Source organism: Aptenodytes forsteri, unplaced genomic scaffold (assembly GCF_000699145.1).
Source record: "Aptenodytes forsteri isolate BGI_AS27 unplaced genomic scaffold, ASM69914v1 Scaffold42, whole genome shotgun sequence".
Taxonomy (NCBI): domain Eukaryota; kingdom Metazoa; phylum Chordata; class Aves; order Sphenisciformes; family Spheniscidae; genus Aptenodytes; species Aptenodytes forsteri.
The window spans coordinates 385,755-412,715 of NW_008794081.1; the positions used below are offsets into that span (position 1 = coordinate 385,755).

The 26,961-nt window shown below is 34.6% G+C and overlaps 1 protein-coding gene across 1 annotated transcript in view; it reads right to left on the bottom strand.

Moving 5' to 3' along the window:
• Positions 1-26,961, bottom strand: part of LOC103893554 (contactin-associated protein-like 4) — a 203,461-nt gene that overhangs the window by 35,742 nt on the left and 140,758 nt on the right. Inside the window, exons 11-16 of the mRNA XM_019470308.1 lie at positions 21,539-21,645; positions 18,883-19,002; positions 17,953-17,955; positions 14,653-14,850; positions 8,352-8,508; positions 5,021-5,148 (exon numbers count right to left, since the gene is read on the bottom strand). Coding sequence (XP_019325853.1) covers positions 5,021-5,148; positions 8,352-8,508; positions 14,653-14,850; positions 17,953-17,955; positions 18,883-19,002; positions 21,539-21,645 — 713 coding nt within the window. The remainder of the gene's footprint in view (positions 1-5,020; positions 5,149-8,351; positions 8,509-14,652; positions 14,851-17,952; positions 17,956-18,882; positions 19,003-21,538; positions 21,646-26,961) is intronic.

Genomic DNA, 26,961 nt, shown 5'->3' on the forward strand with positions numbered 1-26,961 from the left:
TCCTGTTGCAACAGGCCCTGCTAAAAAGTTTGTCCCCATCTTTTTTATAAGCCCCCTGTAAGTACTGATAGGCTGCAATAAGGTCTTCCCGAAGCCTTCTCTTCTCTAGGCTGAACAACCCCAACTCTCTCAGCCTTTCTTCATAGGAGGGGTGCTCCATCCCCCTGATCATTTTCGTGGCCCTCCTCTGGACCCGCTCCAACAGGTCCGTGTATTTGCTGTGCTGAGGACTCCAGAGCTGGACGCAGTACTCCAGGTGGGGTCTCAGCAGAGCAGAGTAGAGGGGCAGAATCACCTATATGTTCTAATACCTATTGGAACTTCATAGTAATAAATCAGAGTATTTCCAGTCAGTTCTTGCAAGGAAAACAACACCCCCCCCCCTTGAATGGTGTGGGGTTTTAAGTCTACCCATACTAACTGACTCTTTTTATTAGAATTTAATCGTCTGTTTTTTCCTTGAATAATGACAAAAATAATGGAGATGCCTCTTTCTTATGAAAACCATTGTATTTCTATCTATTGATGGCCCAAAGGTTTTCTTTGTCCTCATATGCTTCAAAATCTTTCCTGTTACCCTACTCAGTTGATATAGGTTAATTGGAATCTTAACTTTCATTATATTTAGATATATTTTTCAATCTGATACCAGCAGTGCTGGGATACAATTTATTAGACATATTGTATTGTACAGTAGAAAAGGGGATATAGAAATGAATCAGTAATATATTTTAAAGATGACAGAAATGGGTGAGTGCTACTCATATGTATAGAGCTGAGTGTCACCAAATCCTATGGCCTAATTTCTCTAAATGGACATATTCCTCTAGATTATCATTATTACTTTCATTGCACTTTGGCATCTTAGAAATATAGATAGATAACTCTATCAGAAATGCTGAGAAAAATCATTGATATCTGAATGGAACTTTATACATAAAAAGAACTATACTGGTATTGCTTTTGCTATTATTTTTCTTATATTAGGTTACTCTTTCCTGCTTCGTTCTAGCAAATATAGTTTGGTTTTCTGTAAGTAACACACTTCATTGAAGAGAGTCAATCCATAAAACCTAGGATAAAGAAACCAAGCACAGTAATGTGATGTTAAATAAAGGAGTGAAAATAAAAAAATGTGCAATGAAGAATAGTCAACTTCTGCCAGACTGCATCTGAGTTATGATACATGACTTCTTAGAAGTACCTAATGAAGTAACTCTTAACTTGGAAACTTAATCAAGGGAGTGAATGGTTTATGACAATTCAATTCAACGAACTATTTATGGGTCTACTTTATTTTGCTCTGGGCATAAAGTATTATTTTTATCTCTAAATAGATGTCCTACAAAGAATAGATTATTGATGCAATGAGAAATTATGATCTTTTGGTTCTGAATCATTTAACAAAGCACTAAGTGTATCACAAAATACAAGTAAACCTTCTCCCCCACATTTTTATATGGTATACCAGTGAGTTATTCTGAAGGACCTATGTCTGTCAGAAAGAACAAAAAACGTGTTTAATAAAAGGATATCCCCTATGAAGTAGAATTGTATAATTTATTTTTAGAGAGTGACAGATGCAGAAATAATCAATAATCTCCACGGAGAGGACTCAAACCACACCTGTGAATTCAAGAATATCTATTTTTCCTTGTTTGACAGCACTTCTGAAAAATGGGTATGTGCTACTAGAACTTTTTTGTGTTTTTCACCTGTCCAAAGGTGCAGAGGAAAACAAATGCCATTAAAAGTGCATTTAATTAGACCCTCATGGGTGTCTGCAACCTCAGATTAGAAAAAATCTTAATAATGGTCTGCTTCCTTCCTGCAGCTTCAGAGTGCTACTAATATGTTATTGTTGATCTTACAAGAGAGTTTAGACTTACTTCATCAGTTTTGTCTAGCGTGAAATCTAACATGTAGAACTCAGAAACTAGTACAACTCATGGCTTTTTACATTTTCTGGAAAACTGAACTTTAAAGAAAATTTTCATTATAAAACCCCCTGCTGATACATAAAGGCCATTGCAAAAAATTCTAGTAAGTCATACACTCAGTCATTTCCAGTATAACAATTAAAATAATAGGATAGAATAGAATAGAATATTTATTGTAATATATATAATAAAATTATGTTGTATATGAGAAAGATATTAATATAATTTAATAAAATATAAAATATATTACATAGACCATCTATTATATATGTTTTATCCTATATTATATATTATTATACTATAAAATATACAGAATAATATCATATGATAATGGTATAATATAGGTGCTATATATGATACATGACATAAAATATGTGATACAGAATATATAACATATTATATGATACTTCATGTTTATATATTTTGTTATATATGACCATACAATTAATATTTTACTAAACACCTTGCACTTTGTTTTTATGTCAAAATTCTATGATTTTACATTAATTTTTCCTTCAGAAATTCTGTATTGTTTTCTCAAATTTTAGTCCCTACCTCCCTAAAAGCATGCCATCTCTTACTATCTTTGTCTTTATGTTGCAACTGGCTGAGAAAAATTACATTATTACTGCTCTTATTAAACAATCAAAGTGAATGTTCCTTTTCAAGGTTTATGCTGAATTATTACCATTAACTGTTATATTCTGAAAGGTCTTTTTACTGAGGTTATTTCAGTCCCAAATTGCTTATTTCTGAAGTCAAATTCTATAATGTTGTCTGACATTACAAAAATATTTCTCTGACATTCAGACTCTGATTTCTTGTGCTTGTCCTCATGATATTTTAGAGTTCTCTGTTGCAACTTGTCTAGAAATACTGTGATCATTTAGCATCAGTGTGAAATTTTGCAGCAATTCAATCACTCAGACTAAGCAAACATCAAATAAAGGCAGGGAGGTCAATGGGTGTCAGAACAGTCTGTATGTTTTAATGATTCACCCGGGGAAGCTAGTTGGCTTCCATGTTTTAAGATTTGTGATAATTGGGGTCAGGTTATGTAATTAATAGTAGTTGGGAACTTGGTGAGTAGTGAAATTGAAATTCTCCCCACTTATTAGTACTACACAAGCTGTAAATATTTCTGTTTCATTGCTGTCATTGTCCCTGGTTTCCTTGTCCCTGGCCACAACAGAGGCCTGCTGCTTCATAGGCTGTATGAGCATGGCCAGTCAATTGAGGAAGGTGGTTATCCCCCTCTACTCAACACTTGTAAGACAACATCTACGTACTGCCTCTAATTTTAGGCCCTCCAGTACAGGAAAAACATTGATAAAAAGGAGCGAATATGGGGGAGGCCACCAGGATGTTCAGGTCTGGAACACTTTTCCTGCCCTTCAGGCTGAAGGACCAGGGCTGGTTCAGCCTGGAGGAGGGACAGCTTTGTGGGGGTCCTGACAGCAGCCCCCAAAATCTAAGGGGAAATCATCAAGAAGATGGAGCCAGGCTCTTTGCATTTGTGTAAGGTGTGAGTATCAAAGACAATGGGTATAAGTTGAAATAACAGAGTTTCAGGTTTGATCTAAGTAAAAAGAAATTCTCAGTGAGGACAGCCAAGCAGCGGAGCAGGCTTCCCAGAGAAGCAGTGCAGGCTCCATCTTTGGGGGCTTCAAGCCCCAATTTTACAAATCCCTGAGAGACCTGGTCCTTTCTACTCTGAATTATACCATAATCCTAGATCATAACCCCATGATTTAACAGTTCTTTGATAGGCAGGATAAATGATCAGCTCACAATCGGATGTCAGACAAGTGAAAAGGAAGCACCCAACAGGTTTTTTTTTGTCTCTTATAAATTTTCATAAGAAAATTAGAATGCATTGCTGTAACACACATCTGTTAACACATCTTCCAGGCATAATTACCCTGACAAGTCATGGGAATGAAAGCAGAGATGACATAAAAATAAATACATGCTAATTTATATTTATTTATCTATGCAGTCTCCTGAGTGAGTCTAAAAGTACAGAGTGGTACTTCTTTACTGGTATTCATTTCCTCTTATTCATAAAGGCTGAAGAAATGTGAAAAACAAACAGAACATCATATGATGAAGGAGGAAAATCACATAACAAAAATAGTAATTTGTAATTATTTGAAACAATAGTGAAGTTCATGAAAACTCATAGGGTAACATTTGATGTAAAGAAATTAAACTTATGAAATATTTTAATCCCTTACTCAACTGTAGACAAAATCCTGCCCATTCAACTCTTCAGTTAAGATCTTTAGGATGATCTGTAGTGTTGTGTCATCTGACTTTTGACTACAAACAGCAGCAGCCATAGAATTTTGTGCAATAGTATATTATTGAACATAAACTAAATCTGTTTTCTTTGCCAATGAAGATGGAAATTAATGAAATCAGAAATGTTATCAAAAATCTTCAATAAGGTATTAGTTTTGCTCCAGTTGTCTCATTACCTTTAAATGATTTCTTCACACAATATTTTTCTGGTTACTACATACATATTTAGGATGTACAAGCTTTATGTTTTGAATTACCCTATAAGTTTCTAAATTTTAAATTCTTATGTGGAGTTGCAATTTTGCTCATAGATATTGTATATACTGGATTAATCTCCCATAATATAGTTTTCCTGGTTGCACAAATACACAGAGAAGTTAATATGCATAAGGTTTGCTGATGGAGGCATGCAGATCTACTGAAGGGTATGTTTCTCCCAAGATATGGTAACCAGTTATGAATTCCCCTTCATGTAATGCTTTATTTGTAACTTAATTCAAATTCCATAAAAACACTGGATTTTGTACTCAAAATATGTTTGAAAATTATACTATTTCTGTCTTCACTATTGATGTGTATCATCAAAAATATACCTTTACAATTCTACCCTGGTTTGCACTGGACCATGGCATTTTGTCTTTTTCCTTTCTAATTACTAAAAGAACTGGATGCAATTTTTACAATAGTGTATCTTAGGCTGTTTAGCAAACAACATTTAAAATTTATTGCAGTCAAAACCCATTGTTGCTTAGCAAAACTCTGCAGTTGTTACTTACTGTCACCACGGCAAAGCAAAGGCCCCAGTTTGTAAGCTGCTTCAGAATTTGGTCTGTTAGTGTCTGTGATCACAATTTCAGTTACTGGTAGATGCTCCTTGTAGGAGAGGAATCCAGTATCATTAGTCCTGAAAAGGTAAAATGAAAGCCACAGCTCTCCTAAATGTTTCTGATAAACATTTCATTATCATTGACACATTGTTGGGGAAAAGGAAGGAATTAAATTCTGAAAAAAAGTGCTGCATAACTCTACAAGCAACTGTGAATACAACTGTATGCTTTGGTATTGATATTATGATCGTTTGACAGGACTGAAACAATTTCATAGGAAGTGGGCAGTTTTATGGTTGTGCTTGTCTGCATAAGCATGAGAAAACTCTTTGACATAAATGGGTACCTAAATGGCTGCCTAAGCTAACATATTTGCCCATGTCAGTAATTTTATGTTGCTGAGGACATAACGTATCTATAACAGCCTGTCTCTTCATTACGGAATATTAATTGGATTAGTATAACTTTTAAATAACTCTAATTTTTTTTCCTTTTTCATCTTGACAAAAGTTAAAAAAAATCAAATAGAAAAATACAAAGTCATGCTGAATGTACAGGAAAAGCAGCATATGTTACAAATATGTAACTCAGAAAAGGAAATATGCAACCTAGCACTCAGAGCACACATGCAGTACTTGTAAACTTAGACCAAATTCCTCGTTTAAAATCTTTGTTAACTTAGTGTCAGAACTGAATTTCTAAATTTCATAAGCACAAGTTTTGGCCCTAAAATTGCTTCCCCTGAACCCATGGAAATATTCAATCACTCAGGACCATTCTGGAAAATTCAATCTCTCCATTCAATCCATTTATAGTTGAATCTTCCCTTTAATGGGCAAAGCAAATAACTCGGAGACAACAGTACAAATTTAGAGAGGGGAGGCAAGATAGAACTCACTGCTCAGAGAGTAAACGCGAGACACACTTCAGCAAGCAAGCCACGTTTCTCTGGGAACATGGTTGGGCTTAGCAACCCCCTCTCTCAGTACACCATGCACAGGGACTGAGACAACGGGAAGAGATTCCCTCCTTGTGCTGAATGAAATCAGTGTTTTTTTTCTCCCCTCCCCCCTCCCTTTGCTAACATCAATATCTTTCCCCTGTATATAATTTCTGTTTATCTATCTGTCTTGGAGCACAGTACATACAAATGTACTTTTTTTTTCAGGTAACATTTTTTCTTAAGTGAGGAATGTGAAACATTTTTTAAAAATGTTAATTTTTGATGAGGTGACATGTTGCAGATTTCTAATTTAGAAATTAAAAAAACCCTCGAAACACCAAAAGTATTTGCTTCAGTAAAACTATGCTGCAAATAAAGTGAAACTGAAGAGAAACTAGCTTACCTTTTCTGCAGAGAGGATTTGCATTTTTGTAGATCTTTAGGAACAAATTTTTTGTAAAAATCTTTTTTATTTTAGACTTTTAGAGACTTAAAGATTTTGATTAGTCAAACAAGGAGTTTTAGAGCTAAATCTATGCCCAATCTATGAAATAAGATAGATTTCACTATGAAAATAGAATATAAAAAACATATTTTCAAAACCACACTGTGTGTAACTCTGGTATTCTGTGCTCAGAAAGCATCTCAAACAAGCACAGCCTCTACCTACATTTTCCACCCTATGAACAGTTCTGAATCAACTGGTTCAAACCAGTAGTCTCTAGGGAACCAAATGTAACATTAAGGCAACTACCAAAACACGTGTAAACATAGCCCCCGTAACATTGGAGTTACTGGGATAATTCTGCACTTAAAATGAAAATTAAAATGTCAAAAGTGGATACATACAGATATATAAAACAGGAGTCATTACATTTTCAATGTAATACACTCATCAACATATGCAATTTACTCAAAGTCGTTATAGTGAAGACATGCATGTCATCCTCTATCTTTATTTACAAGTAAGTTACCACTATAAATTAACCTACGTATGCGAGCATGGATTGAATGACAAAACTGAGCAAGAATGTATTACATATATTAGCAACTACTCAAAATCCTGTCTCAAAATGAATTCATCTTTTAACACTTATTTTGTTGTTGGAAATCAAAAATTGTTTGTATTTTTGTGCAGCACAATAATAGGGAAATTCCTAGTGTTCTGTGTATTTGTTTAATCTCTTTATTGTAATGATCACAGCAGATATCACTCTGTGAGTTTTACTGCAGATGCAAATTCTTTTCCTACAGAAACTTTTGAAGCTTGTGAAGAATTGTTCTTTGAATAACCCTTTGTTGTATTTTCATTTCTGTATCTGTTGAGTTCCCTGCTCGTGATGACAGAATAAGCATTTTCCAACCAAACTCACTAGCCGTTCCTTTAAAGGAAGGGTGGATATCTAGCTTGAGAAAATAATGCATTGCTTCATTTTGTACACACAAAGTTGTTCATAAGTACCTTCCTTACATTTTTCTATTTTCAAAAAACAGTTGTTGATACATTTATTAGCATGCATATATTAACCTACTCACTGAATTGGATTTTTGTAAGTTAAATATGCTTTAAAGTTTAAAAGCTTAAAAGTTTCTTCAACAGAAAAGCTTTCATTTGAAAAGTCCTGTTTGCTTTATAAAGTCCTACACTGCACTGGAGCTATTGTTGAGAAAGTTGCATCTGATTCTCTTAAGTGAAAAGTCAGGTTCAGATTTGACATTGTAACAAGCAATCATCGCTTATGTTACTTATTTGAATGGTATCATAAATAACATCAGGGAATTTCAAGTACAAGCGGAAGATCTACATTTTAGAAATCCTTCCATCCCCTTAGAACAGGATTCCATGTGAGTGCTTCACTTCGCTGATAGCAAGGGTGTCCAATTTTAATTATCTAAGTTGTAGATGACAAAAAAAGGGGGTAAAAAGTCTAAACTTAAAAGCATAGTTCAAAATTATGCTAAAAATTAACTTAACTTTTTCCAGAATCTTTTATTTTAGCTTTAATTACTTTCAGTATTCTAAAACTAATAACTGGAGTTGTACTAAAGACCACAGTTAATATCTTAATATATAACATGCAATATACTACAAAACTAGAAAGTATCTGCATAAAATTAAACCCTCCCCAGAATTCAGAGTGAAAGAATTAGCAATAATACTTAATGTATATAGTTATAATTTTGTGAGAAAATGTGTTCTATATCAAAGAAGCAGGTGACACTATGGTAATTTAAATTTACAACAGCTTTGGTGTTCTAAATGTGCTAAGGCCTGTATATTTTCTTTATTTACTTTCCAGGAAAAAGTATTGTGAATAAGCAACAGTAAAAAGTCACCATTCATCTCTGTCCGCATCACAGTTGCAGTAATGCTGGGAATCAATGCAGCTCCCCTCTAATCCACAAGCACATTTTTGTACAGCAGGCAAGGAACCTCCCCAGTAAGTCTGTGTTTCATTGGTTCTTCCAATCCACCAGCTCAGTGGCATCCCATCTAAAAGGTAGGTTAGAGAAAATCAGTGGCCAGTCTTGTCTCCTACTTCTCCCAGTTTTTCTCATCCAATATGTTTCCAACAGGTTAAGCAGAGAAAAATGACCCCTCAAATCTAAAAACTTTAAACAACAATTGGAAAAAAAAACCCCTACTTTTACTTGATAAGTCATTATTCATTTTAATACTTCATTATCAGGTATTAAATGATTGTCACAGGTTTTTGCTTGCATTAGTGGAAAAGGGAACTCACAGTCCCTAGCTCAGCCAGCCATGATATTAGAATCATTTATCTTAAGCAGTCCATTTATATAATTCATTTTAAAATGATCCATGAAAAAGGAGATACCATCGCCCTAAAAATCAAGGTAGTTTATATTCCCAAGTAAAGATCAATTTTAGATCACGGAACTACCAGCAATAGAATGAGAAGACTTACAGAAAAGCTATGTAGAAATGGTCTCATCCCACTACCAAGAGTACTACAGAGTGCTACTACCCATATCTGTGATGAGCATTAAGCAGCTGAATAGTGGTGTTAATCAGAAATGCCCAAAGACAGCTGTTAGGTCACAGGCAGCAGATTCAGAATCTATATATTCAGACAGAGCAGAAATCATATTAACGGCACTCCCATAAGCAAGTTGATGTATCTGGTGAGCAGAAGTGAGGTTTCCCAGGACTATTACATCTCTGTGTGGTGCATCCAGTCAGCATTGTTTGTAGCAAAATGATAAAACTGGATGTTTCCTTAATGTTACAGTACTGCAGATTAAGCTTAAAGATGCTGCCAAGCAAGCACAGCAACAGAAAATATATACAGAACAGATAATAGCTAAAAGATATGAAGCATAAAGATAAACCATCTCAGATAAGAAGGAGGAAGGGTGATAGATGCAATGCATGAAAGTCAAGGCATGAGAAGAAATCAAGTACTGTTAAATTATAGTTTCTTATAGATGTACTTCTTTTTGCTGTTGTTGGAGCTCCAAGTTTTCTGCAGCAGACCCCCACAAAGAAGCTGGAATTTATACTAGTCTCAACTTTACTTACAACTGCCACTGTTTATTAAACCTCACTGTTAGGTAAGACCTCTGTTACGCTGACAATCTCTCAGATCGTAAACATATTGACTGCATTCATTACCACACAACTGTCAGCCCAGCAGGCCAAAAAACAGTGCGAGCAGTTTCTGGAAAAGTCAAACTTGCATAATGGCATCAATGTCCAATATCAGTGTTTGTGTTTGCAAGCCATCACAGGAGGAAGAAAACCTAGAGACAGTTTATAAATAATTTATCAGACAACAGTTTAAAAAGCTTCCAACAAGTAAGACTGTAAAAAGCAGAATATTTCTGCTGTTTTAACAGCATGCCTTAGCTTTATATTATAGTCATGAATTAATATTCCCAGTCTTTCGCTAGGGACATTGGGGTGTGTTTAAAAGCTAGTCTCAGTTATTTGTTCATACAGCAGGGTGAGGAGAGAGTATTTACTGAAATGCTGCAAGTTCATACTGATTAGTCCAGATTGTTATTCGTGCTTTGGCAGAAAATAATGCCTATGCAAAATAAAGCTATTAATTAAAATGGCTAGAGATTTCTTCATTATGATCACATAAATGTACAACAGGTGACTTCCTTAACGACATTGTTTGCAAAGGCTATCCAGGCTGATTGAATATAATGTATTCTTAAAATACAGTCAGTTAAGAATTACTATGTGGACTGCATGTTCCAAAGGGTATTTCATGTGACCATCATCAAATTTTGTACTTGTCAGGCGTAGCTAGTGGAGATTATGGATAGAAGAAGTGGGAGGGATTACACTGTGCAGGCAATTTGATAATGTACTTATTTGCATTTCAAATTCTGGTATTTCATTGTGCTCATAATAAATGAAACAGAACAAACATTTCAGTAAAATGTTATTTAAATTTTGTTTCAATGTCAGGTATGCTTTAGTTATTAGCTATGTGTGATTGATTGCTTTTTGTTTGTTTTGTAATTCTGACTATAAAATCATTCAAAGAATTATGCATAAAAATCAGAAAGCAAATACATAAAGGTGAATTTAAACAGGAAAACTTGATGAAGACTATCTTTAGATGCTGAATAGATGAAATAACAACTAAGTCAGCAAGTCCAAAATTTCAAATTAGATCACTTTACCTTCCTAAACTTCCCTCCAATTTTTAAAGCATTTGTATTCCAAACAGAATTCTTATTTAGCTCTCTGAGCTCTTCTAAATAGGCTGAGCATCCTATAAAATTTAATTATAATTCACACTTAAAACTACAAAGATTTCTAACAAAACTTCTAAAGTTTATGGTACTATGTCACACTAGGACACTAATAGTTAGAATGCATACTTGCTTGAGCAAGCTGTAAATTATGCTTCACATAAAAATAAGTGAGAAATATATTTCCAAAGCTCTCAAAAACATAGAACTAGATTTTTCAGTAACAGTTTAAATCTGAAATTACTACTCTTCAGAGAGAACAAGTAATATGTTCTGTCTTCTCTACATACTTTTCAATGGAAAGATATGTCTTGAAGAAAAAAGAAAATAAGAGAGCATCTTAATTCCTCCTTTTTGCCTAGCTCTCTGATATCCAGGGTATAAAAGAAAGAACTATTTCATGGGGTGGAATGACCTTAAAATTTTAGAAGATACAAGAATTCTCCCTTTCCATAATATCAGCAAGTTCTAAATTTGTAGAAAGAAAAAGATGATAAATTGGAGGATATTTGAAAAACTTACTCACAAGCTCAGAGACAAAAGCCTAGGGCTTACATTTGGTTGTGTTCAAAGACTAAAAATTCTACCAGACTAGAAATATTTTAGCAAATATTCACAATACACTGACTGTTGTCAGTTTAGATGCACCCCAGTTTTAACTAGGGCTTATCTAGGCATTGCCAGTTTTGCTTAACAGTAGATAGCTTGACTGCTTCTAAGACTGTACAGATGTCTTTGAGAAAGGAGTACTGATGTGGCTAATTCTGTAAACAGCTCTGCATTACAGTGCTGTGCTGAGCTAGATAGCTGGTCTACACAATTTAAAGGTGATTCAGTCAGGTATTCTTTAGCTGCAGCCACTACAGTGGTCACTGTGTAAATATAACCCTAATCTTCCGCCACTTATCAAACATGTTGGATGCCTATATGCACTAAGACTTCGGAAGGAGTGGCTGATACTCCAAGAGGGTCATGCTGTTATCCAGAGGGACTTTGACAGGCTGACCATAATGGGCTGACAGGAACCTCATGAAGTTCAACAAGGGGAATTACAAAGACCTACACCTGGGGAGGAACAGCCACAGGCAGCAATATATGCTGGGGGTCACCCAGCTGGAAAGCAGTTTGGTAGAAGAGGGCCGTGGGATCCTGGCGAACACAAGGTTGAACATGAGCCGGAAATGTGCCCTTGATACAGGAAAGGCTACTGTTATCCTGGGCTGCATTAGGAGGTTGAGGTGTTGCCAGCAGGTTGAGGGAGGTGATCCTTCCCCTCCTTTCAACACAGGTGAGGTCATAGCTGGAGAATTGTGTCCAGTTCTGGGCTCCACGTTACAAAAGAAAGATGGAAGTTCTGCAGAGAGTCCAACAAAGGGCCACAGAGATGATTAAGGGATTGAAGCATCTCTCCTATGAGAAAAGGCTGGGAGAGCAGGAACTGTTTAGCCTGGAAAACAGAAGGTTCAGGGGGATCTTATCAATGTATATAAATACCTGAAGGGAAGGTAGGTGTAAAGACGACTGAGACAGGCTCTTTCCAGTGGTGCCTAGTGACAGGACAAGAGGCAGTGGACACAAACTGATATATGAGACATTCTTCCTGAACATCAGGAAAGACTTTTTCACCATGAGGATGACTGAGCACTGGCACAGATTTCCCAGAGAGATTGTGGAGTCTCCATCCTTGAAGACATCCAAAAGCCGTCTGGACATGGGCCTGAGCAACTGACTCTAGGTGGCTCTGCTTGAGCAGGGGCGTTGGACGAGATGACCTCTAGATGTCCCTTCCAACCTCGGCCACTCAGTGATTTGTGATTCTGTGATTCTAAGACTGTGCAAACTCATATTGTTTGCTGCTGATGTGGTTCAGATGCTGAAAACAACATCTATTTCAGTGGGTACTCTAGGCGCACTGATCACTGAGTTCCCTGAAAAAAAGTACCAGCACATATATTTTGAAAAAAACCCACTTTTTTCCTTCTCCTTGTAGGTGAGACCTAGCCCTTCAAAAGCACAGAGCAGTCTATATCTACAAAGGGACATCTGATTCTTCTCCCAGGAACCGTATCTGGTTTTACTCTTACTATGACTAAATGGGTCAAAGAGGATCTGTCCTTATTAAGTCATGCACCATGGCCACTACCCTTGAACTAAAAAAGAGCAGATCTAAATCCTGGAACATAAAAATCTGAATTTCATTTTAAGGAAGTGATTTAATTAAGAATGCTAGAAAACGTAAGGCAAAGTTAATACATCCTCTAAACAGTTATAACAATGTGGCTCTGGCTGCTTTCAGAGAGGGAAACGTAAACGCTAACTCTCTTTAATAACTGTTATTATTTCATCCCTGTATCACAAAACTCAGCGTTGCCTTTTTTAAGCAGCCTCACTGCAGAAGCCAAGACTGACCATCACCAGATCCTAGCTTTCTCTTACCTCAGAACTCTCTCTTTCAGAACAGACTAAAGCCCACTCTTCAGAGGAATGACGAGTTGCATTTGGTACAGTCTGTGGTAGTGTTTAAACAAAGAATGATTTTAGAAAATCTATAGAACTCACAAATAACTTTCCCATACCTATTTACTCCTAGCATTCAAAACTCTAAATTTTAGATGGCCTAGCACAATTGACTGATTGCACTCTTTTAGCTTTCCAGAAAAACCTGCATTTCTGTGCAATCTCATTGGATCACAAAAAATAAGGTAGAAAGTCCTGCTTGCCTGGGTCTTTCCCTCTCTTCTTCTCTGACCTAAATTTTTTCATGGTTTCCAGCTTGATCATTCTGCTGAAACTGGTGAGTTGAGAAGGTGGGGTTTATTATTGTTTCTTTGGTTTTCGTGTAGTCTGTGTGACAGTTAATAGCCAAAAGATATGAAATACTTAGAGAGCACAATCTTGAAACCCTCTGCTTGGTGTAAACTATGCTTTTGAACATCTAACCATAACTTTAATTTGAAGTCCATAGGTGAAAGGGAGGCTCAGTGGGACACCTTAAGCATTAGGTTCGTCTTTTATGCTGTGGAGATGTTTTTGAGCAGATATTCTGCCAAGAGTGAATTCTAGTCTAAGAAGTCCAGTGATGTCCATGACATAATTAAGGAGAAAGAATATGTAAGGAAAAAGTTTAGAGACAGAACTGGAGACTGTTGCACTCAGAGGCCTGCTCTCTGCTTAGTAGGAAAGAATGCCAAGAAATCAATTTGAGCAGTTTCAGAGTTTCTGGTGGACAAGTCAAACAATTTCTTTTAGTTTTTCAAAAGATAGCAAACAATGAGATCTGCTCTGTGTCAGTGAGAGCGAAGCTTTAAGTAGACTACATAACTTAAGTAGACTACATAATTTTTCTTTAAGTATGTCAGAGGATCTCCATTCATTTTTCTCTTAAAACAATTATACTTTTGCCAATAATCCACATTTTAAGAATTGCTTATATTGGACAGTGGAAACTTAATGTTATTGTTGCTTTTTGTCAAGCACTCACAATATGCACACTAAGTGTTCAAAAACATTCAGCGATAAACTTCTGCTGATATCTATGCACTAATTTGTGTTCTTTTAAGGAGATATTTCCTCAGTAATTCCTTCATTAAAATTTAAAGATCCCTGGCAGGCAGACCAACAGGAGCTCTGTTAATAATAATCTCTGTTAATTTAAAAGACTTATGAGAGAAATTAACTTTGAGGGCACCTAATAATGTGAATGAAGATCATTATAAACTGACAGTTGTGGTTTCCTTGTTCAAATACCTCTTGGCAACTTACTGGAATCTGAGTACTAGATATCTGAAGTAGCTCAAACTCTGTAGTAGCAAAATGCCAAAACCTTGATAGAAATAAATACCTCTAGTAGCCAGTAAAATAAAATGCACTATGCAACATAATAAAATTTGTCTGCTTTACTTACCTGGCTTATCTAAAAGCCTCGACTTTTTGCAGTGGTAAGCAAGCTCCTGTTCACAGTGCTCTGCGTGGTTAATTGTAGCCTGAAGCTGGTCTAGGCTGGCAGAGTACTTGAAAAACACAGTGTGGGGATTCTCTCGATTAGCACTTTTGACTCTGGTTAGGTTGGTGTTGTTATGCTGTATAATTGTCCATGTTGCATCTTTCAAAACACATGTGAAAAGTAATAAAGAATGAAAAGTAGTCGTATAAGTTGGTAATGGAAAAGGAATGTATGATGAAATCAACCAAACTTTAAGGTGACTTCTTTGATCACAAAAAGTGCTTTTGGGCGCATAAAACAGAGACATAAATCACTGAGCAAAAATGAGAACAATTAATCATTGTTTCTATTTACAAGTAGATTATCATACCATGACTGTAACAGGTATTCAGCTTGTTATGATTATTGAATAAGAAAACAGTAAGTGATGACACCTAAATAATTGTCTCTGGAATAAGATATAGTTTACTTGGTAAATTGCAATGAAAGAATAGAAAGAAATAGTACTTACTATTGTTACTTTTCCCAGGCTTAAATTGTTTATAAAATAGCATTAAATTCTATCCTAGATTCTAGCTACATTACATATATCACTATAATTTGAATTAATTTATTCTGTATGAGAAAATTACCTACAACTTTTTTCTATTATACAAAGAAGCAAAAGTAGCTTGCAAATTCTGTATTTACTATAAAACTCAGATTACATGAAGGTGAGTTATTCTAGCCATCTAAAATCAAATAGTAGTCATTATTTGAAGTACTATTCAAAACCTGTATGTAGTCAAGGACTAAGAATCACAGCTTCCAAAGTTCAATAGAAAGTTGCTTCCAAACACCTGACGAAATATTAATTTATGGCAACGACCATGGTATGCCCACTTGACTTGGTGCTATAATATGATGAAGTACTAGTTCAGAACTGAGAGCTGCATTTCCCTAAAAAATATGTACTGCTCTTAAGTCGACTTTTAGCTCAGTACTGCTGGGTAAGGAAGCGACGTACTTCATTGCATTGTGTAGACAGGCCTTGTGATTCATGTAAACCAGGGGCATGCAAAATATTGCCAAAATATTTATTCCAGAAGCAATTGAATTGTGTCTGCAAGATTTTGTTTTCCATGAATCACTAGTAAATATTCAATACTCCAAACATTATTTCTAGAAAAATATGTTCCGAAGTAATGCTCTTGTAATAAGAGCAGAAAAGACTTGTATATAAATATACATATAATTCAAATGGTTGAATAATAAACAATATATTGCACATTTATAAAAGGTATATGCTAAGATGTGCAGTGTGCTGTGAAACAGACTTTCTCCAACTTGGAGCCATGCTGCTTACACTAAGCAAAAAAGCAGTTCAATAACTTTCCAGTTATATTGATACTTCACATATATTCTTTCATTAAAAGTCTTATTTTAACTTTCTACAGCAATTATGGAAAGCATTTTTAATTGTAAAAACTTACTACAATGCAAACCCACACAGATCAAGAACTAAAACTGATGTTACAATATTTATATGAAGGTATTACTTTAAAAGCTACTAGCCATAGGCTAAGTACTATGTATTTACTTTGAGACTAGAAAAATAATTTTTCTGTACACTGAGACACAGGAAGGATGAAAGTGGCTGGCACCACAGCACAGGAATGCATTGGTCACTCTGTCCTGTAGTTTGCATACAAGGAAATGTAATATCAGACACTCTGCTTGGGAGTACAGATTACTCCCTCCATGTTCTTCGAAATATAAATTGCCCTAAATATTGGTGGCTGATAAAGGCTTATGTGATTCTGCTGTTTTGTACTTTTGCCAAGCCCCCTCACCTATGAATAGGGAAACACTGAGCTTATTCTGTTTCAACCTTCACTTGCAAAGACTGTAACAGTCTGACCCCCATGACTAAAATCGACTTTAATGTAGGGGTGAGCAGGCTCCCAGTTAAAGCCCGTCTGTGTCAGTCAAGTCAAGTTTAGATTCATGTTCACTGTATTCTCATATCTTAATGGCCAATGTAATTTGAGTAGATATGAGACATATTATTTTATTTTTTTCTAACTTGTAGTATTGATGATAATATTTCTGACATTCTAATAGTAATATTTCTAACTATTTAATAGAGTTGTATTTTATTTCATTAGCTTTTTACAGGTCAAACATGGCTGACGTTATATTTATGAAGAGGAAAGAACTTATGGTCCATTAAAGGACAAGTATTCATCAGAAAACTTAAAGGAAATATCAAGGTGAGATGCCTATTAAAAAAATGTTATATTAAAAGGAGTCTATTTATGCAACTTTTTTATCATTGCTTACCGTTTTTTGGTCAAATTATAAAATTTTATTAAGTACATGTTAATGGTGTCAAAAAGCAGATGGCTGGAAATATAGAAAACAGATTTGTTTTTGTACATGCACGTACACACAGACACAAATATATCTAAAGGCTACGCTGAACATAAAAATTAAGACAAGCAGGTCAGCTATCAGACTCATTGTCACACTCCCAAATTTACAAAGAAAAAGAAAAGCAAGTCACTGCAAAGTTTGGTCATCTTAACTGGCAGTGTTGGACTGTAGGCTTTTCATTCTGAAACTGACCTCCAAGAATAAAACCAGGGAAAGGCACCTCCCTCCCAGCTGCCTAAAAATAGAACCCCATGAATGTCAAAGACAAGGCAGTGCTGTAAGAAATGTGGGCATCTGCCTTCCCTGCCTCTGGTGGGAAAAGGGAATACCAGTCACGAGGAAACTGGGAACAAAACAAATATAGAAGATTCATCCTGTCAGGCTGCATCTCGAGATGAAGAACTGATCAATGAGGTTTGCTTAATGTGGTGAATAAGGAGTGACTGAGGAAAACAGTAACAGCTGTTCATGGACACACAAGGATAAATCAGACACTACACTGTACCTTGGAGGGTTATGCCCACTTAAAAAAATTGTCATCTTTCTGCCATGATTCTTTGGTCTCTTTTAGTCTCATAGGACACTAGGATATTTCTTTTTAAGGGCCTGTGCCAACCTGAAGTGTGCCCACCATGAGGTAGCAGTTTGCTGTAGAAGTCAAAGTCAGGAGCTGACATGGTGAGACTAGTTAAATTGCACAGACTGATTCAAATGATAAGAATTCTATTATTTCAACACGTATAAGTATTCTTTAGGTCTCTGTGAAAATCAACCAATGCCACTGACAGAGTCCTGTCAGTTTCTCAAGATACAGACGTGACAACAAATTGTTTACAACATCAAAACCTTCTGACAAAGTTTCTAAGTCAAGTTCTCAACACTTACCTAAGGACATACCTAAACCAAATTCAACTATAGCTTATTCATGTAGTCTTTTAAAAAGTTATAACTGTGTAAAAATATATTTTTGTCACAAAACAGTAAAGTATTTTCATCATTTTAGCTGGAAAGCAATTCAAATAAATAGAGGCTAAATAAAGAGAAAAGGAAACAGCCACAAATAAAACAATATTTTCAAAAAGCTATTTAAATGTAAGCTTTCTTGAAAGGACATATACCAATAGGCATACATAGACAAAATCAACTGGTTTGTTAAAAAGAAGACTGACAACAAAATCTGATATCTAAAACTTCTAGTGATATAAATGGTCAGATTCAAAGAACTGGGTGCAGAAGAGGAGGCAGTGTGCTTGAAAGTGAGGCTGCAAGAGTCCCACTGGTTGCATTTGCATTCTCCAAAAGATCTACTTGCAGTTTGAAAAATTAAGCTTAATGCCTATATTCCTCGTAACAAAGGCCAGTTCTGAATTACAATTTTTCAGAAGGTTACTGGGAAAAATCAGTAATTTCCTCATGAAACATAGCTTATTTCTCATTTCCTTAAATGTCCTCAAGAGGCTGTAACTTCAATGAAAAGAAAGCTGCTCCCCAAAAATGAACTAGTATGACATTGTCTCCATATGGAACACATGTCCCATTTATGCAAAGAACAACAGGAATGCAGTGTTAGCTTCACAGCCTGAATGCTGTTATTATTCTAATTTCTCTGCCTAATTCTTTGCCCAATATTCTGAGCTAAGGAGTCACCTTCATTTTGTTGTGCATGTATACATTAAACTTACGAGCTACAGAGGCTTCTTACTTGATAACTCATGTTTCAATATAATGAGCATGCATACAGACCCAGCTGTGAGTTAAGGAAGTTTATCACCTCACCTGTCATATTACAGTATACAAGAAACGGTCCCAAGGGGCCACTTCCATCTGAATCAATATTGTAAAAGCCTGAAGTGTTCCCTCTGTGCTTATAGGCTTCACATGATTGCTCATAGATGGCTGTAAAAGAACACATTCCATCACAAATGTAATGGCATAATTTTACGTTTTATTCAGCGAATTAAAAAAAAGTGCGTGGAGCCTGTCAATGGGGAAAAAAAGTTGCGTGTGTGTGTTCGCTACTAAAGAATACAGAAGAAATCGCATAACCAAAACTATACTTTCATTTGATTTTGTAAAGCACATTTGGTTTTATTTATCAGGGAGATCACAAGGGACATTTTCAAGAATTTTCTTCCATATTTCAAGCTGGAAACTTCAGGGAAGAAACTGTGAAATGTGGGTTAGTAAATGGTTGTAAAAACTGCCAAATAATGTGAATGCCAAGGGTATTACTTAGACCCTGGTAATCTGATTTTGTGGAAACAAACACTAACTACCTCAACCAGATTTTTGCTGTTGTTGTTATTACATATGACAGAAGGTAGGCAGTGTTTCTAGGTATTCTGACTGTCTCCTGGCATTTTTTGGCTTTCACACTTCTTTTCTTCCCCTTTTAAACAGAAGGGCAAATAACTTGTCAGAGACTGCAATATAAGAACTAAATAAGCAAAGACAAAATGAGAGCTCCTCAGTCCGATGTCATGTATACTTTATATCAGTCAAGGCCTAAAGAAAATTCTGTGATGACTTCTTTATAATCAAAAACCTGAGAAAAAGGACTTATGACTCCACCTCTGTACTTAAACAGACAGGAACCACTGATGATAATGCCACAGCTAGACCACATTAGCCTAACTTCTCCTTTAACCATTGTATTTCTATCGAGCAGTCATACTGTTCTGGTCTTTCTTTTCACATGTAGACTGTGTGCTCTATCAGTTATTATCAAAACTTGAAAACACTCTGCAAAAAGAAAGAGCCGTTAGATTCAGAAAAAAAAAGTTATGAGTGCTATAGAAACAAAAACATAACTCCATAATAATTATTCACGGTCTAGAAGATGTTGATCTATATAAATTCAGTTATTTAAATTAAAAAAAAAAGCCATAAAGTACTAGTACAATAATCCAAAAGAGGTGCTGTTTTTTAAAAAGAAGCTAGCTTTTGGAAGAGTGTGATCTCTGTATTTTTTGCCTGATGGTTATTGGCATTATATGGCAACACCTATCAAAAAGATAAACAGATTGCTTACTCTATGAAATATTCAGAATGCACAATTTATATAATTTTCAAATTGAATTTTATGGTCTTATTTCTAGGTTTATAACAAAAAGAGTGTTTCTTTGAGAATTCCAGGGGCATTTTTTTCTTTTGAAATTACACAGAAGTGTGTTAACATGGCCAAAAATTATCCTAGGTTCTTGATTTGAAATCATTATTAAAATCACTAAAATCAAGTACTAAGAGTCTTCCTTTTTATATCCATAGATACAGTATTTTATTAATCACAAACAAACATCCCAGAAGGCTTTTATATGTAGTTTTGACAGTGAATAAAAATTCAATAACTCTTATCATATTATTACATCTCTCATGGAGTCCTAATCATTAGGAAACCATGCCCTCCATCTGTCCTCATAGACATCATCAGTTGATTCAACATATGATTTTTCAAATTATAATGAATCAAATCACCTCCATATTCACTTTGGGCTTGTCATAGTTTTATATGATAAACTGTGGTATTCAAAAGTTTCTGTATTATTGTCATCCTTTCCTTGTTACACAAATTTTATTAAAATCGTTATTTACGCCACTGTGTTTTTTACAATTAAGGCATTACAGGAAAAGTCATCACTGTTATTGACTCTGTACAAGTGAGATTTAATAGTCAGTCTTCTCAAATCACTGATTTCTCAAAAAATCCCATGTGTGTAGACATAAGTTCTTTTCAGAAAATCTGCCAACAACGTTTGTATAGATTTTATAAGTACAATTTATAAGGACAGAATTATTTATCTGATCTTTAGGGCAGTCTTTGGAATTTTTTAAAATTATCTGTAAAGTTTCATAAGGATTTCTAGTTATAAGAAGCATATAATGAAGGCCAGAGTAATGATTTATTCTGCTTCCCAGAACATGCTTAAAGAAGTACAAATGTAGAGCATCTCCTGTGAAATTAGTTGTTATTTTCAATTAGTTTTTTTAAAAATTTCTCCTAATCTACTCCCTGATTCAGCAAACTACATAAACACGTGTTTAGGGCTTAGCTTGTGATTACTTTTGCACATGAATGTAGTCCCATTGTCTCAGGAAAAAAAAAAAAATGTTGTGATGAAAAAAGATGAATTAAACACATTTCTAAATGATTTGCTGATTCAGAAAGCGGAATTATATGGATGGAAGAGGATATTACTGACCACCTCATGTAAATTACAAAAAATGTGAAACAGAAACAGATAAACATTAGAACTTTCAATGAGTTTTTGCTGTTATATATTTTGAATTCTCAAGATCTTTCCTTGAACTAACTTATTAATATTTACATGACTGAAAAATCTTCTAATATGAATGATCAATACAAATGTATATTTTTGTGGTGAAAAAATTCAATCAGAAATAAAAGCATAGTCAGAAAACATCTTAGACTTACGATAGTGGCAAGTAGCTCCCTTGTAACCAGTATTAGCACAGTTGCAGTAGAAGCTGTTCCAGGACTGTGAGCATTCACCACCATGTTCACAGTAATTAGGTAAACACCTAAAAAGAAAAACAAAGAGCACTTTTGCTACACGTCACTTGTACTTATCAAGGGATGCAAAATCATGGAAAAGAAGTATAATAATATGAAGGAAGTCTTCAAGCTCATTGGGGAAGACGTCAATATAATTACTAGAAAATTAAGATAATTTCCCTTCATCTTCCCCGCTATTCCTATTGCCTATAATAAATATATTAATTATGCAATAAGCCTGTAAGAACAGAAATAAAGTGTAAGATACATAATTGTTACTTATTACCATTCAACTATCTGCAATTCAATGCAGATTGATAAACCAATGAAAGATTTACATGCTGATAATTCACTGGCAAGTTTTGCAACTGATAGGATTTCTTCAACAAGATGTGTCACAACAAAGCAGCATCGCAACAGATTTCTTTCTGTTCTTCTAAAAATAATAGAAAATTTTTAAAAGGATCACATAACAAATAAAACTGACCATAGTACCTGAGACCTATTTCTTATTCTAAAATCGTGGTTACTTTCTATTCTAGAAAGAGTAAAATATTCAGTATGTCAGTTCCATCACAAGAGGTAACTACCAGTAAAGCCAGTTTTCATTCTGGTGATATGAGCAGAAACCTGAAGAATTTTGCTGGCTTTCTTCTGGATTTACAATGGTTGACAGCAAAGAAAATTTGCCTGTAACTGCTTAATGGTTAAGACTGCAGCACTGTACCTAAGTATAAAATATTGCAAGAGATAAAAAAAAGAAAATTTATCTTTGTTATAAACACAACTGAAAATACATTGAAATAGAGTGGCACACATTAACCAATTATTTACTAGCTTTTCACCTTAGAAATTAGTTAACATTCTAATTGCAGTGAGTGTATGTGTATATGCATGCGTATGCGATACAGGTCAAAAAGTATAAAAAGGCTTTCTTATTGACATTAACCACAGGAAAAAGAAAACAGGCCCACTAATATTCACAGGATCTTAAAATACCTTTTAATTAATTCAAGAAATCTTAGGAGGGTATTAAATTAGGATTGTAGAAAGTCCAGCAGTTCACACATCTGTCCTATGAATAATTCAGGGCCTTTGTACATTCACTCTTCACTCTCAAATAATTTTGCCTTCCTTTAATGTTTATAAACAAGGATAAGCAGAGGTTTTCAGAGAAGGGAAGGAGAAAAAAAAAAAAAGTAGCAGCAGGTAAAGTGTAGGCAAAGTAAAGTGATATAGGTCACCTATTTTCAAGGAAATAAGTAACATTTTTGCCAGTGAAAGAGCTCATCTTGTATCTATTATCTCACTTACAGAATGTATTTCTAAGACAAGTCTGTAGATGATATATGGCTCAATGAGTTCTGGTTTGGAACATAAAAATGAACTTTAGTTACCGCGCTTACAATTACTTTGATATTATATATTTTGTTTGAAGGGATTGTATAAATGTGCCTAGTAATAATTCTTACAACAAATGCCTAATTTTGCTTTCTATGGGTATGACTAGTCATCAGTTATTATAAATATATATCTCCTCTAGCGTAACTGCCATTCAGGACTTTCAGTGCATCCTCTGACAGCTGCTCTGCTTGCATGTATTTCAGGCATAGTTTTTCTTGTCTTATTCCTTTTTGATAAAGACATCATTATCCCAAAATTGCAAGTGATTTACATGGTCTTTACTTGTATTGACTCCCTGTCCATATTAATTAGCCTTCCTAATAGTGTTCATAAAATGAAAAGCTTAGATGAAATTGATGACACTTGAACCAACTTTAATAGAAGTGAAAAAAATTTAGGGTATAATTTAAATCATTTAACATCAAATTTTACATCTTGCTACTGTTTCAGAATGTGTGATAGAAAGTAGCCACTAGCTACATCAAAGTGAAGTTATAATTACATTCTATGCTGCGACTCTACCCAAAGCAAGATTTAGAACAGTGCTTTCTCTGAAGAAAATCATCTTCTAACAAAAATATTTCTAATATTAAAAAAAGTATTTCTAATATTTCTTCTGTAAAAGGTAATTTTTGGATTCATCGCCATGCCTGCTTAAACCAGAAAAAAAACCAGCTGATTAAACGTTTTCCACATATTACTTGATAATATGCTTTTAATTGTATGACATCTGAAAATGATACATGATTTAAAACCAAGGCAGTGGGCTAATAATAATCATAAGCTAATATTCAAAGGAGAACACTGATCCAGAACATGAATATACTTTTGATAAGAAGGAAAAGGAAAGGGAAAAAATAAGAACTTCATATGCCAATTATATGCTAAATACATTTTTTGTGCACTATCTTCTTATCATGGTTCCAAACTATGGCTAAAAGGTATTTTGAAAATAATAACTAACTCCTGCAATTTTCATTATTTTTCTTTCTTCGGTCTTCAATTAAAAAAAAAAAAAAAGATAAAAATATTTTAAAACTCTCCCAGTGTCAGTGTCTTTTTTTTTTTTTCTATATATATAAAACCATTTATTCTGTTTTTTGTACAATACACTGCTGCCAGGACAGCAAAGGCAGTAACTCCTGGTAGGCAATCGTATGTTTCTGTGTAGGGCTTGATGTAATTATGACAGATTCATCTGGTACTCTCTCCTCAGAGACTAAATGTGCTAACTTTGTAAGGCATTTAGAATGACACTGTGTCCTTCAAAGTTATTTTGTCAATGGTTTATGTATAGTAGTTATTAAACCAATATATATTGATAAAGGAGCTGAAAGAAAAGGTATTAAGGAGAAATATATGAAGAGAATTATTTGCCTGCCCAAGAGGTATATGAGCAATGGAACAATATAAAGATATTATACAATGAAAAGGCTAAATGAAGGAGCATGGGAAGAGCAATGACTGGAAAGAGTCATAATAATTTAAGCATAGGAGGAGGAACTGGAAGGTTTATGGAACGGAGAAAATAGAAAATAGAAAAATGGCAAAGGTAAACTTTTTTTTGTTTGTTTAAAAAGAACAAGTTAATAAATTATATCCCAATGAATAAATGAATAACTAACCAACCATCTGTCAGTGAAAAGATTGTATTTGATAAAGAATCCTCTATATGTTTATATAGAATGAACACATATGTTTATATAATATGAGAATATACGTTCATATATGTTTAATGTGTGTATATATATAGATGAGATAAAGAATGGACTCAATATAATTATTTTCAGTTTATTTACTATTGCAAATAAATTCAGATTGCTATACAAACAATAATTTTTATTTGTGTTCATGTAATTTAAACATGTAAAACTATTACATTTAGTGGTCCATTGTTTCTACTACAAAAGCCATCAGTAACTCCAGAATTTAGGTAATGCTTCACTATTTGGAATTGGAGATGCAAAGACTCCCATAAAGACTCCAGGACAAAGAAGTGGTTTGTTTGCCCTCAGCTGTAGGGGGGATATCTACCATCAGGAGCACAATGGCAAAAATGCTGATTACTTTAGGTTAGGGCAACCAAAGACATGTAGAAATCATTGTAGGAAGAAAATATTTTTTCTCAGACAATATGGTGCACAAGATGATACAAGCTACCTATTAGAAATTGTTTAACACATGTAAGCAATTTTAATGTTGACAAAGAAGAATGTATCTTATCAACTGGGATTTATGGTGAGATGTAGAATTAGTTTGATAAAGAGAAACATGAAGTTTGCTCCAGATGATGAGCTGCAGATATCAAATGGAATGAGACTGTGTGAGAAAACCAGAAAGAAACAGTCTCTGGAGCAAGCTAGCACAAGACCAAGAAAGCTTTTTAAAAACAGTCTATTTTGAAATAAAAGATAATGAGTGTAATGAAATTGATGAAAATGGGTAAATTAAATGTCTATTTTGATAAGTTAGGAAGACATATGGTAAGCAAGTTGAGAGCTGAAAACTAAACGTGGCAGACCTAGTCCAAGAAAAATGTAATTGTCAAGATGTAAGAAGATATGAATTAACACTAGCAAATTTTAGAGAAAACAAAACCAACCAACCAAAAACCTTCCATAAAGACTTTTTTTTTTCCCTTTAGTATTGATCATGGAAAACCACACATAATTTTGATGAACTATGAGAGTAACATAAACTAAAAAAAAAGAGTTAATACAGTGCCAGAAAGTAATAAAAACACTTTGAAAAAGACTGTGACTGGGAAGCTTAAGTGGCTTACACAAGTTCATTGTGAAAAAAAAACCAGATGGCAGTGGTATTAACATAAAATAAGGATGATAACCATGTTCATATGCTACAAAAATTCAGCAAGATAAAAATATGAGGAAGGTTTATATATAAATCTAACCCCTTTGACACAGTGCTTAAAAGCAACAAAAAAGCAATCAAAAGGGTAGGGTGCAGTTCTGAATAAACAGAGCTTGCACTGAATGAGAGACAAATGTTATGACATTTGGAATACTGTAAATAATGTTGGATTTCTATATACTAAGATTCACAGAGTGACTTTATACATATTTATACACACAAACTTCTTTTTAAAAACCCGTATGTATACACTTACATACTATGGCCGTTCAAAAGCTGAAAGGAACTGGAATCACTACATGTAAAAATGTACCATCTTCCTTTAAAAATTTAGATAAAACATCTCTGCATTCATGGAGGAAGAGATTGTTCCTAAATCACAGCTCTGAGATGAGCATTTTGAGAGGTCCCCAGTTACACTGCACATTGAAAAATCCATGGTAAATCGGAGACAGAAATTGACATTATTTATATTATGAGCCAATTTGGTGATCTTTTCCACTCACAATCTTGCTTAGATCTCCTTTAATGTGTTTGACTAAAGAATATGCCGATCCTCACATTACATTCTTTTGACCTGATTCTGTTCCTGATTCTGTCTCTTTGCTACAAACAAAAAAAGCAAGCAGCGTAATGGAAGTGGAGTAAGTTCAATTCCAGAGTTGAAAAAACAACAGTGACACAGTGCTTTAGAAGATGGAAGGAATTGTCATGAGGTCTATCAGAGAGGAGAGGAAGGAGACAGTAAAAGAAGTTTGAAAATGAGAAAATGAGTAGAAGGGAGTAGGGTGCGAGAAAGCTAGAAAGAAACGTAAATGTATGCTGCATCCCAAATACAAATCCCTAACAAGTTATATGGTAAAGTTTTGACTGAGGCCAGACTCTGTTTTGTCATATGTCTATCACACTTACTGCCTACTGCAAAGTCAGGATTAACTCAGTAAGGGAAAAATTAGCACAAAGAATGATATATATGCAACTGTATATGTTCTTAAAACATGATAGATGTAGACACATTAGTGAGAATACACATTACAACCTAATTAAAAGGAACACATTGTACACAG